Below are 16128 nucleotides of genomic sequence, written 5' to 3'. Positions count from 1 at the left end.
CTATCTAATTTGGGAAAAGTAGAGCATGGGTGCGAGTCAGATAGACTCACAGATAGACTCACATAGACTCACAGGCAGTACTCACTGAGAATGGTATTGCCTGTTTGTGAAATGTTCCAGAGACATAGCATGTAGCATATAGTCAATAAATGTTATACATTGTTTAAAACTGTGGTAAGAGCTATAATAGACGGTGTGATCAAAGACAGATCTAGTGGTCTACTGAATATCAGAGAAAGCTGGTATTGCTTCCCTTGATCAATTTAATCTGTCTACACCAGGGCTGTCCAGTAGACAGCACAATGATGGAAGTGTTCTCTACCTGCATTGTCCAATGTGGTAGCCAGTGGCCATATATAGTTGCTGAGTACTTGAAATATAGCTAATGTGACCAAAAAACTGAATTTTAAATTTTATGTAATTTTAGTTAATTTAAAGTTAAATAGCCACATGTAGCTAGTAAACTACCTGAATGGACAGTAGAGGTATATATACTAAGAGTCATATAAACAGTAATAATCAAACCAAAGTATGATATAATGTTTTATATTATTATCTGGGAATCTGGGAACTATCCTGGTAGTTAATATCAGTTATTTGTTTCACCCCACCCCATGCTCCCTCAAAGTTTCTGAATTCACTTATTGTTTTGCAGTCTTCTGTTGTGATTGAGTCAAATGCACACGCAAATGTAGGGTCTGGATTTGGGGGGATATGCTGTTGCAGAGACCAGATGGGTTGGAGAGATACAAATAGGTAATTGCTGGCTGAAAGAGACAGTCTCTGGTAACTGGTGCTTTAAACAAACAAACAGAAAGATTGGAGTTGCTAAATGTTGGGTTGTCTACTGGCCTCAGTTTTTCCCTCTTATACACGCCTCCTCAGGTTGTGCTTGCTCTTTGAACTTCTTTTCTCTTTCAAATGTACCCCTGACTTTCGGTTATATAAAAATGTCAAAGGGGACAAAGTCACAAACATGGTTTGCCACCCTGTACTATGTTAATGAGAAAAAGAAAAGCAACAAAAACCTTGAGACCAGATTTCTGAGTATAGTCACTGAAAGAAGAATTCTGAATAAGAAAACAGGTAAAGTTACAGATTAAGGCAACAGCAGGGTAAAGAATAAAGAAATGGGAGTCTAAGTTCCCAGGCCATTCTAGAACACGTAATCTCTCTTCTTTGAGATTCGTGCTCTAGATCAGAAGAGGTATGTGCAACATGTGTGCCAATCTGGCACACGTTTTCTCAGGCTGTCAAGCTATATCTGATTGAGTAAAGTTAAAAAAAAAATTTTTTTGGAGAATTCTAAATTTTTTTACTTGGGATGTAGGGGGACCCTCTAAAATACTGGCCTGAGATAACCTAATCTTTCCTTGGTTATTTCAACAGCTGCAATTTGAGTAGAGGATCGCTTGAGTGGAGATGATGTGAGATACAGTCTCTTCAGTACTATTCAGTGTTGCCTGAAAGGCTTACACACCTGTCCATCCACTGAGGGATGCAAGGGAGCCTCAGAAGTGAGCTTAGTCTACTCCACTTAATGGGTCAAGTAGTAGACTTAATAGTCTAGGGTGAAGAATCGTCTGATTGCTATCTCCTTTCTTCTATCTAGGGTTATACACATAGACAGAATGTAAGCATGTTTTCCTTAGAGAAATATCAAACTTTTAGACTCATTTGTTAACCTCTTGGTTAAACTATTTAAGCTATTGCCTACCACTTTAATTTAAAAATACATCAGATAACAAAAATATATAATTTAGTTCTGAATTATAATCAGTTACAGGAAAGAAAAGTAAGGGAACTGGAGTGAGGTAAAGGAAAAGGTCAGGAAGAAAGAGAGAGACTTAAGACAAATGGTAATCAAAGTAAACTCTTCTTATTCGTGTTGTTTATAAATGAATGATCTGTTTTCATAAGGCTTTCATATTCCAATTAGTTGGATGACCACTGTTCATATTTCAGTTATTCTTCTAAGCACAGGGGGCTTGGGTTTCCAGATGATAACCTTGGCAGCCAAACAGAAGTGCTCTGAACTAGATGGTGTTGCCAGAGCACTTCACCGGCTGGAAGAACTCCAGCCTAGGAATAGATCAGCCCTGCTCAGAGGTTTTCTCCTCATGACATAAGGATATCTTAGTGGCAGCTGCTGGCTGATGGTTTTCTGCTAGATAGGTTGTCATTTTCTCTCTTCAGCAGCAACACTTCGCTTCTCTTGAGAAGGAGGAACTTCTTCTATTAAGGAGGAGCTTGACCAAGGTGACCTACTTTGGTCTTTACCAAGCAGGCAAGTGAAAAGCAGTTTTACAAGGGTCTTCACTGGGGGTTTCTGTTTCTTTCACAGAGATTGAGACAGTGAAATTGGCCCGTTCTGTCTTCAGTAAACTACACGAGATTTGCTGCAGCTGGGTGAAAGACTTCCCTCTCCGCAGGAGACCCCAGCTTTATTATGAGACATCAATCCATGCCATCAAAAACATGCGCAGGAAAATGGAGGACAAACATGTCTGCATTCCTGACTTCAATATGCTCTTCAACCTAGAGGTAAAGGGCACTTCTGAAGTGTCAGTGAGATTTGGAAAGCAAAACACCACCACAGGCCTGTTTTCTGCCGAGAGAACTTCTAATATGCTGTAGTAATATCTCTGATAGGTTCGAATAGGACTAAGGGCAAAGTGGCACAAATTTGCTTCCATTAGTTGAAAGGAAAGGAACTATTTTACGTTATTTTTTTTTTTAACATCTTTATTGGGGTATAATTGCTTTACAATGGTGTGTTAGTTTCTGCTTTATAACAAAATGAATCAGTTATACATATACATATGTTCCCATATCTCTTCCCTCTTGCGTCTCCCTCCCTCCCACCCTCCCTATCCCACCCCTCCAGGCTGTCACAAAGCACCGAGCCAATATCCCCATGCCATGCGGCTGCTTCCCACTAGCTATCTACCTTACTACGTTTGTTAGTGTGTATATGTCCATGACTCTCTCTCGCCCCGTCACAGCTCACCCTTCCCCCTCCCCATAACCTCAAGTCCGTTCTCTAGGAGGTCTGCGTCTTTATTCCTGCCTTACCCCTAGGTTCTTCATGACATTTTTTTTTTTTTCTTAAATTCCATATATATGTGTTAGCATATGGTATTTGTCTTTTTCTTTCTGACTTACTTCACTGTGTATGACAGACTCTAGGTATTTTACGTTATTTTGAATCGGTAATGCATTCACATGGTTTAGAATTGGAAAATAAAAATCCCTCTCTTATCCTTGTCTCTCAGACACTTCATATCCCCTCCACGGAGGCAAGCAAAGTTACCAGACCTTGTGTAACCTTCCAGAGACATTCTATAAACATATAAACAAAAAAGAAAGCTGTTATATCTCAATAAAGCTGTTTTTAAAAGGAACCTATTTCTATAGTATAATCAAACGTTGTCTATTAAGTTCCCACATTACTATGTTTCTGAAGCAACACAAAACACAAACATAAAAGAATAAATTTAAGACTAAGACAGTTTTCTGATCTCATGTGACTTTACTTTTTAAATCTTGGTTTCTGAGATAGGAAAGTAGCTGGAATTGCATTTCATGAATCTCTGTGACTGACAAATTGGATCATATGAGCCTTGTCAATTTAATAACCATTTTCTTATCTTCCTCTTTTTTTTCTATTATGTTAATGCAAACAGATGTAGGTTTGTTTCCTATGCCTGTCACTTGCCGCTTTTCCTCACTCAAGTCCATAACTTAAAAATTACAATGTAGTGATTTATACAAAGCACACTGTTTCCTTCATTTAGCAGCTAACTTTAAATTTTAGCTGACTGTCAAGGTCTGGTAAGCAGTGATGGTGGGCTGGTAATTGGTGCTTACGTTACAAGAAAGATCAGCTAATACCACACCCGTGCAAATGTAACCCCTAAAGGCTGTACTGTGATAAACAGCCCTTAAATCACTGCACCCACTTGAAGATTATACTCAGGTTTGAGGGCATCATGGCCGTTTGTTGACCTGGTTGGTTTTCATTTTGCCTCAAAAATCAACCCAAAGGCCTCACTCAGAAAGGAGCGCTTTGCTGTAGTGAAACAGACCTTGAGGGCAATTTGGGAACATATATTTAGACCCTTATAAATTTTCACACCCTTTTTAAATTTTTTTATTTATTTATTTTTGGCTGCACATGTGCTTTCTCTAGTTGCGGCGAGCGGGGGCTACTCTTCGTTTTGGTTTGCCGGCTTTGCGGGCTTCTCATTGCGGTGGCTTCTCTTGTTGCGGAGCACAGGCTCTAGGCGCACGGGCTTCAGTAGTTGTGGCGCATGGGCTTAGCTGCTCCACGGCATGTGGGATCTTCCCGGACCAGGGCTCGAACCCGTGTCCCCTGCATTGGCAGGCGGATTCTTAACCACTGCACCACCAGGGTAGCCCCTCACACCCTTTGATTTGATAATTTCACTTTTTTTAAAAAAATATTTTATGTATTTAATTTTGGCTGCATTGGGTCTTCATTGCTGCGTGCGGGCTTTCTCTAGTTGCGGTGAGTGGGGGCTACTCTTCGTTGTGGTGTGCAGGCGTCTCATTGCGGTGGTTTCTCTTGTTGTGGAGCACAGGCTCTAGGCTCACAGGCTTCAGTAGTTGTGGCTCACGGGCTCTAGAGCGCAGGCTCAGTAGTCATGGCGCATGGGCTTAGTTGCTCTGTGGCAAGTGGGATCTTCCTGGCCCAGGGCGCGAACCCGTGTCCCCTGCATTGGCAGGTGGATTCTTAAGCACTGCGCCACCAGGGAAACCCGATAATTTCACTTTTACTTTTAGAAGGTAAAAGAAATGCAGGAAATTCTTACAAGTTTTGTTTGACATAAATGTTTTACACAACATAGTCACTAATAAAAAACTGGAAATGATCTAAGTCATATATAGGAAATGATTACTATGATATGCTCCTAAGGTGTATAGTACTTATCCATTTAAATACTTAATGACTTGGGGGAAATGCTAATGATAAGGCAAATAACAAAAAGCAGGATATAAAATTTTATGTACATTATGATTCTAATTTTATTTTATTAAAAATTTACATTTATAGAAAAAAGACTGGTTATCTGTGGATGGTGGGATTAGAGATATTTATTTCCTTCTGTACACTTCTTATTAGTCCAAGTAAACATACATTATCTTTTTTTAAAAACTGAAGTATAGTTGATTTACAGTGTTGTGTTAGTTTCTGGTGTACAGCACGGTGATTCAGTTATTTTATATGAATATATATATATATATGTATTCTGAAGAATACATATATATATTCTTTTTCACATTCTTTTCCATTATGCCTTATTATAGGGTATTGAATGTAGTTCCCTGTGCTAAACAGTAGGACCTTGTTGTTTATCAGTTTTATGTATTTTAGTTTGTATCTGCTAGTCCCAACCTCCTAGTTTATTTTTCCCCACCCACTTTCCCCTTTGGTAACCATAAGTTTGTTTTCTATGTCTGTGAGTCTGTTTCTGTTTCATAAATAAGTTCATTTGTGTCATATTTTAGATTCTACATATAAGTGATATATGGTATTTGTCTTTCTGTCTGACTTCACTTAGTATGATAATCTCTAGGCCCATCTATGTTGCTGCAAATGGCATTATTTCATTCTTTTTTACGGCTGAGTAATATTCCATTACACACACACACTCACACACATACCACATCTTCTTTATTCATTCATCTGTCGATGGACATTTAAGTTGCTTCCATAGACATACATTATCTTTATAACAGGGAAGACATCAGTATTTTTTTTAAAGAGATCCACTTGGCTCCTTTGTTTCTTCTGATGTTATATTGTTTAAGAATCTCCTCACCAATCTCACATTGTTTAAAGTTACATTCTCATGCCCACATAAAGCTATTATTGCCCTCTTCCTCTTTGTGATGATCCCATATCAGCCCACTCATCATTTAAAAACTGCTTGGATGAATTGGGAGATTGGGATTGACATATATACACTAATCTGTATAAAATGGATAACTAATAAGAACCTGCTGTATAAAAAAATAAATAAAATTCAAAAAAACCCCAAAACCAAAAAAACTGCTTGGACATGCAGTTTTTCAATTTTACCCTTATCCTGCCAATTGAGCTATTTAAAAATGAGTACATTAAAAAAAAATTACTGCTATTTATTTTAAATAAGAATTTTTTATCGAGGTATTTTGATTTATAATTAGTTTCAGGTGTGCAATATAGTGATTCAAAATTTTTATAGATTATAGTCCATTTAAAGTTATTATAAAATATTGGCTGTATTCCCTGTGCTATACATTATATCCTTGTAGCTTATTTATTTTACATATAGTCATTTGTGTCTCTTAATCCCCTACCCTTACATTGCCCCCACCCACTTCCCTCTCCCCTTGGTAACCACTAGTTTGTTCTCTGTATCTGTGAGCCTATTTCCATTTTGTTATATTCATTTCTTTTATTTAGATTGCACATACAAGTGATAACATACAGTATTTGTCTTTCTCTGTCTGCCTTGTTTCACTAAACCTAATGCCCTCCAAGTCTATCCATGTTGTTGCAAATAGCAAAATTACATTCTTTTTTATGGCTGAGTACTATTCTATTTTGTGTGTGTGTGTATGTGTATACATACACACCACATCTCTTTATCCCTTTTTAAAAATTGAAGTATAGTTGATTTACATTATAATGTGTTTCAAGTGTACAGCATAATGATTCAGTATTTTTACAGATTATATTCCATTAAAAGTTATTAGAAGAATAATGGCTATAATTCCCTGTACTATATAATATATCCTTGTTGCTTTTTTATTTTATACATAGTAGTTTATATCTCTGAATCCTATATCCCTATCTCACCCCTCCCCTCTTCCCACTCCCCACTGGTAACCACTAGTTTGTTTTCTATATCTGTGAGTCTGCTTCTGTTTTATTATATACGTTTGTTTGGTTTATTTTTTAGATTCTACATATAAGCGATATCACATAGTATTTGTCTTTCCCTGTTTGACTTATTTCACTAAGCATAATATTCTCTAGGTCTATCTGTGTTGCTGCAAATGGCAGAATTTCTTTTTTATGGCTGGATAATATATATCTATTTCACATCTTCTTTATCCACTCATCTATTGATGGACACTTGGGTTGTTTCCTTATCTTGGCAATGGTAAATAGTGCTGCTATGAACATTGAGATGCATGTATCTTTTTGAATTAGTGTTTTTGTTTTTTCTGGATATATACCCAGGAATGGAATTGCTGGATCATACGGTAGTTCTATTTTTAGTTTTTTGAGGAACATCCATATTGTTTTCCACAGTGGCTGCATCAATTTACATCCCCATCAACAGTGTAGGAGGTTCCCTTTTCTCTACATTCTTTCCAGCATTTATTACTTGTGTTCTTCCTGATGATGGCCATTCAGATAGGTGTGAGGTGATATCTCTTTGTTCTTTTGATTTGCATTTCTCTGATAATTAGCGATGTTGAGCATCTTTTCATATGCCTGTTAGTCATCTGTGTATCTTCTTTGGAAAAATGTCTGTTCAGGTCTTCTGCCCATTTTTTTTTGATTGGGTTATTTGGGTTTTTTTGATATTGACTCGTATGAACTATTTATATATATATAAATATATTTATATTTTATATATTTAATGTTTTTAACATATTATATATATTTTAATATAGTTTGGATATTACCCCCTTGTCGAAAAATGAGTACTTCTTTAGTACAAGGTAGAAATTCTACATGTCAGAGTTTTTTTCTAAAGAGTTCTGTTTATCAATGTCATCTTCAGTGGCATTATAGATGGTTTGATTATATTGCTAAATTAACTAGTTGTAATAATCTGTATTAGATATAGATTTCATAATATTAGGTTGTATCGTTACTCTATGGACATTTATATTTGGTACTTTTGTAAATGTAATAGTTCGTTTCAAAAGAACTTTTTCAAAGCACAAATATACCTGTTGTTTAGTATATTTTAGTAGTCCTTCCAAATCCCCATGAGATACCAACTCATCCCTACCTAATAGATGAAAAAACAAGCACAAGAAAATTATATGCTTTACTTTGTATATTTTATTCACTTTGAATGACAGGGCCTGGACTCAACTCTCCAAGAGCCCAAGGAAGAAGTCAAAGCTTCCAAATGAAAATTATTACACAGTGTTGCCTAAAAGAAGCCCAGAACTCAGTGAGAGTTCAGTGAGTTACAGATCTCCTAAGTGAGCCAGAGCTGAGATTTAAACACTTGAGTTGAAGAGAAAGAAAAAACTAAGTACTTAATGAGTTAAAGGTACTCTTGTGATTAGGCTTCCATTGTCAAGACAAATCACAGGTTTGGAAGACTCTCTTCTGGCAGTTGCCACAGGGCTTCAAGCAGAGGGTGAGCTAGGAAATGTGAAGCTACATCTTGAATTAGGGGATTAGGTAAAGACATAGACATCTGATGTGGTTCAAGTTTGGGTAACCAATTTAGAGACTGTGTTATTATTATTATTTTTTTTTGTGGTACGCGGGCTTCTCACTGTTGTGGCCTCTCCCGTTGCGGAGCACAGGCTCCGGACGCGCAGGCTCAGCGGCCATGGCTCACGGGCCCAGCCGCTCCGCGGCATGTGGGATCTTCCCCCACCAGGGCACGAACCCGCGTCCCCTGCATCGGCAGGCGGGCTCTCAACCACTGCGCCACCAGGGAAGCCCAAGACTGTGTTATTTATGGTGAGAATACAGTGTGACCATGAATGATTTATGAAGGTGATATTATAGTTTAGAAGTATGTGTATGCTCTCATTTTCTCTGTGTATTTTAAACAATCTAACATAATTGGCCTTGTGCTTGGAAGGCCAGTTATTTCCTATTGTTCTCAGTTTCTGATTTTATTAAAGTACTTTCCTTTTGACAAAAATCCTCAATCCAGAACAGCCTTTGCTTTAATTCCTCCTCATATCTTTTCTTTCTCCCCCTCCCCACAACTTATAACAGCAACTTTGAAGCCAGTGTATGTAGGTGGTTTCCATGGTACAAGACAACAGCTTTCACAGTGAGAGAGGGCGCTTCAGCCTGAGCTAATTGGGCATGATGTGTTCCAGTGTTCTGGTGTGTAAACACAGATGCCCTAATGTTGCAGGTATTTTAGCATTTGATCAGGCACGTCAGAAAAGGGAAACATTTAGTCTCATTATCTGGGTGACAAAGCAGTGGAGGAGGATGGGCAGCAGTGCGGGGGACTGGCTCATTTGAGTCATGCTATACCTAACTCCCTTAACTGTTTCTGTGTTCCTATTGACAGGACCAGGAAGAACAAGCTTACTTTGCAGTGTTTGATGGCCATGGGGGAGTGGACGCTGCCATTTATGCCTCCATTCACCTGCATGTTAACTTAGTACGCCAGGAGATGTTCCCCCATGATCCTGCTGAGGCCCTGTGCCGGGCCTTCCGGGTCACTGACGAGCGGTTTGTACAGAAGGCAGCCAGGGAGGTATGCCGTTTCCACATAAATTCCAGCCATGATGCATTAGCTGAGATCTACTTGTTCTGCGGTTAAAAGGCTATTTTGGATTTTCTCTTGTGGTAGACATTATTTAAAGCTCTCTTCCAAACTATATTCTTGACACACAGTATTGGATTGTTGTAGTTCTGACTCTCTCTTTAGGAATAGATTTAGTGGGGTGCTAGGATGTACTGTATAGAAACTCCCAAGCTATAATTTTCTAGAAAGCCAGTCCATTGCTGGATTTGGCAGGTGACTTTTATCTTATTCACCATTGCCTGTCAGGTTCACACCAGGACCATCTCTCTAAGCAGACTTTTGCTGACAAAATCTGGATATGGTGATTAAAACAGTGGTCTGTAAAAGAGAAACAGAAGCTGGGATTTCTCGATACAGCTGGTTCTAAATGGGTCGGCAGTGTTTTGCTGTGTATCTCTTGAACAAAGTTTTGTTTGGAGAGAGTAAATCCTTAGATGATCCTTGAACTGATTTTCTCTTAACAGGAAGAAAGGTCAGAGCTCATGTCCTAATTTCTTAAGGTTAATCAGACCTAAGGTTTTACTCTGAATGAACGACAGGGGCTCTAAATTAAGATCTAAAAGTAAAAATTTTTATCTATTATCATTCTGGGCATTGGTACACAATTAACTACAGGACTCTATCTTCATTTCCAACTAGGGACTAACAGAAAGAGAATAACTTTTAATTTTAAAAAGTAATTGCAGAATTGTATACACACAGAAAATAAGATTCCTGCCCTGTGACTTACACATTATTAACTCTTTTTGAAATGGACTTGGAGAGAACAGGGTCATCACTGAATCCTTTTCTTTGATCTCATAGTTATGCTACACAGCAACAGTGGGGTTTGGAATTAATGAAGCAATAATTCAGAACTACTTGGTGTTAAGCAAGGGCAATATTCTCTATCTCCCCACCTGCACCCCAGGTTTAGATTAATATGCAGATCCAACAATAGTAACCACTGTGGTCTGCAAATAGAGGTGGGGCTAGAAGACAAAATACAGTTGTTGACCTCAGACTTTGCCAGTCTCTGGAGGTCCGGCATTGCTTGGTTCTGCCTGTCTTGGAGCTGCCGGCTGTCATCATTCTGACTGAGGACAAGACCTGGCCCCTGAGAGGTGATCTGTAAATCATGAACGTGAAACTAAGAGAATCACCTTGTCTTCTTCATCCTCCGTTCTATCCCTTTTAGACTCTGTGTCCTCAAAATCATGGCTTTTTTTTCTGACCGTGTTCACCTCATTTGCTTTGCCAATGATCCTAGTGTCTCTTAGTCTTGCCAACAGTTCTCGTGAATAATTTAGGTTTGTCTCAGCAGTTACTTTTCTCCTTGTGCTTCCATGTGCTGCTAACTGCTGGGAAGAAAGTAGCTATTCCTGTTGTGCAGCAGCCCTGCCTCCTGTTCTCTCAGGGGCATATGTACTGAAGTGTCTTTATCGTGTGTTCCAGGGGGCTGAGGTTTTGAACATTCTGTGTGGGAAGACATTTTATTGGTGGGTGAGGATTTATAACAAACTTTCCCTATATAGGGAAAATGAGAAGTTGTTTTCTTATTGGATACAAGGGGCCTTCTACCATCTTGACGCATTGGTTCTAATTTAGGCCAAGTCCTTAGTAACAGAAAGTCATGCTCGTTTGGTAGTGACTCATGTCAAATGGAGATGTCATTTTAGGACAGTAGTATCAAGTACATTAAGTACAGTGGTACTGAGCTATTGTGATGAAATTCCAGGCTGTTTGTTTTTTTATGCAATGTTCTGAAAGCAAAGGTCCCTAAAATTACTGTAGGAGATTTTATTTTTGTTTTTTAAAGGTACAAGCAACTTAGCACTCCAGGGGATGTATGTAATCTCTTGGCTCCTGTTTTAATATCCAGAGTATGGAAGCGTTTGTTGTGTACACACCAGATGCTTTGTATGTTATTTTGTGAAGCCAGGACTCTCCCCCTGAACAAAACAGAGACCAGAGTATGGAAATCTTTACTCTAAGGATTGATACAGTGGCTTAGCACTGGACTAGGAGGAGAAAATTTCAGTTCTGTTCTAATCAGTTACCTGATCTTGGGCAAGTCACATAACCTGCCACAGTACCTGTGTATAAAATGGAATTGATAATTGTCTCTGCCTTGCACATCACAGATAAAATGGTCTGTATGTGTGTGTGCACATATAAACACATACAAGCACATAAGAATGCATCGAGAAATGGGAAGTGCTATTTGTGAAATCGAGTTATTAGTAGTCTAGCTTCCAACTGAAAAGTCTGTGTTACCTATAAATTGCTTCTCAATGAGAATTTGCTGTCTACTTATTTTTAGTGACTCTTATTTAAATTACTTTCAGAGCTTAAGATGCGGGACCACAGGAGTGGTGACTTTTATCAGAGGCAACATGCTACATGTGGCCTGGGTAGGTGATTCCCAGGTTATGCTTGTGAGAAAGGGCCAAGCTGTTGAACTAATGAAGCCACACAAACCGGACAGAGAGGTAAGTATGGTCTGTTCTGTTAGGGCACGTGCCACAAAGGCAGTCTTCTAGTCACAGATTTTCACTTATAATTTATATCACCATTATCTCAGTAACCATGCCCACCTTCCAAAGGAATAATAAAGAGAACCCTTTCCAGGAAGCTGATGAGTTATTATATCTGTTGTTTACTGTTAAGGTAGATGAATAAATCCTGAATCCAGTTATTTGCTTCTTTCTATTACATTACTGTACAGGACGAAAAGCAGCGAATTGAGGCCCTTGGAGGTTGTGTAGTCTGGTTTGGTGCCTGGAGGGTGAATGGAAGTCTGTCGGTCTCCAGAGCTATTGGTAGGAAAAACCGATTAATTTTTGTTTCTCCAAACTTCCTTTACCAGAACACTGTCTTATATTAATCTGATACAACAAGGGAACCTGAGAAGATAACAGATTTTCAGAGTGCTTATTACTGTTTAAAATAACATTTGGATAATGCTTCTTTTAATTAATTATTTAACCTACTCATTTATATAAATTCCATTCTTAAAAGAACTATATTAAGAAATGTTCTCTTACAAGTTTCTTTTTTTAATGGAAGCCTTTAATCTTTAGCATACAAATCTGCTTAAAACCACAGTGATTTTCATTCCATTTTGGGTCATACTTAGCTTAAATCAGTACTTTCCATAAAATAGAAGCTTCCCCCCCATATTTTACCTTGCTTATATCTTTAATTTTTTCAGTGAAATCTAAAATAACACAAATAATGTGCTTTTTAGATGAAAACAATTTTTACTATATTAAAATTAGAAAACTAATTTTACTATATGTGGAATATAGTAATTTGTCAGATAACCCTGGGGTTTCAGCGAATCTGCTTCCCTGGACCTAAATTCTTTAAAAGAAGGGGAAGTTGATAAAACTCTTTGTCTAAAATTGAGAGCGTAAACAGCTAAGCTGTTTGGACAGAATGCAGAGGTGTAGTCCAAAGAACTGGGCTGTAGTGCTGCTTCTGTCTGTTTCACTTTTGCACCTGGGTCTGTTGCTTTAGGCTTCATGGCTCAGCTCCACTTTATGTTTTTTTAAAAAGAACAAATCAATGTGCATGTATCTATAGGGGTGGTATGCATATATGCATATAAACTGCAGTTCTCAGTCACTGCCTCCTAAATAAATGAAGTAGTTTGACACAGGGATAACATGGACAAATGGAATTGAGGTCTAATCCCCAAATTTTGCTTATCATTACCAAAATATTCCAGGAACATTAACAAAATCTCAAAGGACTGATTTCAGTTTCACCACTGATGTGATTTCCCTCCTACTCTTTGGGAAGGTGCTGGCAAGCTGTGAAGTGGCCCAAATGGGAGCAGCAGAGGCTGAGAGAGAAGGAGGAAGCTCAAAGATTCTGCAGTACCTCTTGAAAAACTGAGAGCTGGCTTTACCTTAGACTGAGGGAGTTATTAGGAACTCTGGAATAAGGCCAAAAGGGAGAAATTTCTGATTTCTAAAACACACCCTCAAATAGAATTATTTTTGACAACTCCAACCGAAGACCTCTTCTCTTGATCTGTCTTTGTCCGAGTATTTAGAAGTAACTTTAATGCTTGTTATAGAACCAACTTTATACTAGAGGATACTTATCATTTCTTGCTTCTAAAAATATGACACAAGGGGGAAAAGCAGGGAAAGAATGTCCTTGAATAAGTGACAATCTAAGAGAAAACCAGGCTGACTTCATAGAGGAAGTGACTTCTGAAGTGGACATGGAGGATAGTATGCAGAGAAGGACATCCCAGGTATGGCAAATACAAACACATGGGCATCTCAAAGGGCATGTCTTGTTTTAGGAACAGTGACAAGTGCAGGAGGCTGGGGCAGAGGGTGGGAGTGGGAAGAGATAAGTGTTGGCACCAGAGTACAAAGGGGCTTAAATGCCAGGCTAAGTGTCTGGACTTTGTCAGGTGAATAAGACGAGGGCCCATGTGGTCAGGTTTGTATTTATAAATATTTGTAATAATTATGGAAGACGAACTAGAGTAGAAAGCCTAGATGAGAGGTCATTCAGGAGGCTGTTGATACTTGCTTCAGAGATAGGACAGCTAAAAAAGGGATACAGAGGAGGGTATAAATTGCTGAGACAGAAACGACAGTTTGTGGGGGAAGAGGAAAGTTAACTTCCAGGTTTCGGACTTGTGTGACTGAGAAGACGATAAAACATTTGTAATAAAGCAGCAGCAGCAGTTTGGGAGTGGGGAGGAGGGCAGATAATGAGTTCATTTTGGACATATTTTATACTCTAGGTGCCTGTGGGATGTCTTGGAAGAGATAATTTATATACAATTGGAAATACAGATCTGGACCTGAGCAGAGTTCTGCGTTAGAGATAGAGATATGGGAATTCACCCCATTTTGGCAATAATATTAGCAACCTGTGAAGTGGTGTGCGTGTGTGTGTGTGTGTGTGTATGTGTGTATTGAAACTACAGGACTGGATGACATTGCCCAGGTAGGTAGGGGGTGTGTGTGTGTGTGTGTGTGTGTGTGTGTGTGTGTGTGTGTGTGTGTGTGTGTGTGTGTGTGTGTGTGTGTGTGTGTGTGTGTCTGTGTCTGTGTGTGTCTGTGTGTCTGTGTGTGTGTGTATTAGTTGAAACTATAGGACTGGATGACATTGCCCAGGAATATTTAGTGTGAAGAGAGACCAAGGATGAGACTCATTACTTGTAGAATAACATGAAGTCATGCTCTCTGGGTTTGTAGCTTGGCTCTGCCACTTTACCAGCTGTGGGTCTTGAGAAATTTACCGCACTTCTCTGTATCTGTTTGTCCCTTCGTAAAGCAGGAATAGTAACAGTATCTACCTCATAGAGTTTCTGTATTAAATGGCATAATACACACACCACACTTAGAACCCTGCCTGGCACAGTCTTAGCACACAATGATTTTTGGTGATTTTAAGTGAAGGAGCCAGTGAAGAAAATCAGGAAGGGATCAGAGACATAGAAATGGGGTATCACAGATGCTGGGGAGGGGGGTTTCTAGGAGTATGTAGTCAACAGGGTCAAATGCTGCAGAGGTCAAGTCATAGAATTTTGAAAATAGAAAATGGTTGTGGATATAGGTGAATCACTAAAGTTTTTTTTTTAAGTCGGAGGGAGGAATTGAGGGAATTCGGGCCTGATAAACTTAATTTTCTTTGAAGTAGGAAATTAGGCCATCTACCAAAATCCAATAACTTAATTGGAAAGAGTTGAAGAATGTGAGAAAGATTTGGAAAGCTCATGGAATAAAATAGGGGCTAAATAAGGACAAGAAAAAGGACTCCTGGGACTTCCCTGGTGGCGCAGTGGTTAAGAATCTGCCTGCCAATGCAGGGGACACAGGTTTGAGCCCTGGTCCGGGAAGATCCCACATGCCGCGGAGCAACTAAGCCCGTGCACCACAACTACTAAGCCTGCGCTCTAGGGCCCGTGAGCCACAACTACTGAGCCCACACACCTAGAGCCTGTGCTCCGCAACAAGAGAAGCCACCACAATGAGAAGCCCATGCACCGCAACAAAGAGTAGCCCCCACTTGCTGCAACTAGAGGAAGCCAGGGCACAGCAATGAAGACCCAACACAGCCATAAATAAATAAATTAATTCATTAATTAAAAAAAAAAGAAAAAGGACTCCTGAGCAGAGTTCAACTCTGCTTAGAAAGTAAATAACACTTAACACTTTAAAAATACAACGCTTTTCAACTGCTTCTCCCCATGAGCCCTTCAGATTTATGATCCAAAGTTGACAAGAGGCACATGTTATCTAGCATATGGAGAGAGAAAGTTTTAGACAAAAGGATGTTGCCATTTCTACAATGAAATGGAGAGTCATGCCCTCCCACCAAATTTGGGGGCAGAGTGTCATGAATTTGACATCCAACAGTAGATCAGGTGAAAAGCCAGAATTCTGGCAGCATTTTCTCTGTGCAGATCTTTGTATGTTCTGTTCCAACCTAACAGTTGCAGTAGCCTTTTAATTGAAGCACTAAGATTTTTGGGAACAGTATGACTCAGAACACATTTATTTTTAGAGTTGGAATTCAGAAAATAATGATAATAATACAGTCAGGTGGAGTAGGGAATGGGGAAATTTAG

General features: G+C 39.0%; 2 protein-coding genes across 2 annotated transcripts in view; one reads left to right on the top strand and one right to left on the bottom strand.

Annotated features, from left to right (window-relative positions):
* The window catches only part of TRIM37 (tripartite motif containing 37), a 155867-nt gene that overhangs the window by 2951 nt on the left and 136788 nt on the right, over window positions 1-16128 (bottom strand). The window lies entirely within an intron of this gene.
* PPM1E (protein phosphatase, Mg2+/Mn2+ dependent 1E) overlaps window positions 1-16128 on the top strand; it is a 196518-nt gene that overhangs the window by 173829 nt on the left and 6561 nt on the right. The window contains exons 3-6 of the mRNA XM_059997312.1: window positions 2345-2544; window positions 9303-9491; window positions 11870-12013; window positions 12250-12343. Coding sequence (XP_059853295.1) covers window positions 2345-2544; window positions 9303-9491; window positions 11870-12013; window positions 12250-12343 — 627 coding nt within the window. The remainder of the gene's footprint in view (window positions 1-2344; window positions 2545-9302; window positions 9492-11869; window positions 12014-12249; window positions 12344-16128) is intronic.

The sequence above is a fragment of the Delphinus delphis genome, chromosome 19 (assembly GCF_949987515.2).
Source record: "Delphinus delphis chromosome 19, mDelDel1.2, whole genome shotgun sequence".
NCBI classification, from domain to species: Eukaryota; Metazoa; Chordata; class Mammalia; order Artiodactyla; family Delphinidae; genus Delphinus; species Delphinus delphis.
This window is presented reverse-complemented; position numbering and strand designations above follow the sequence as displayed.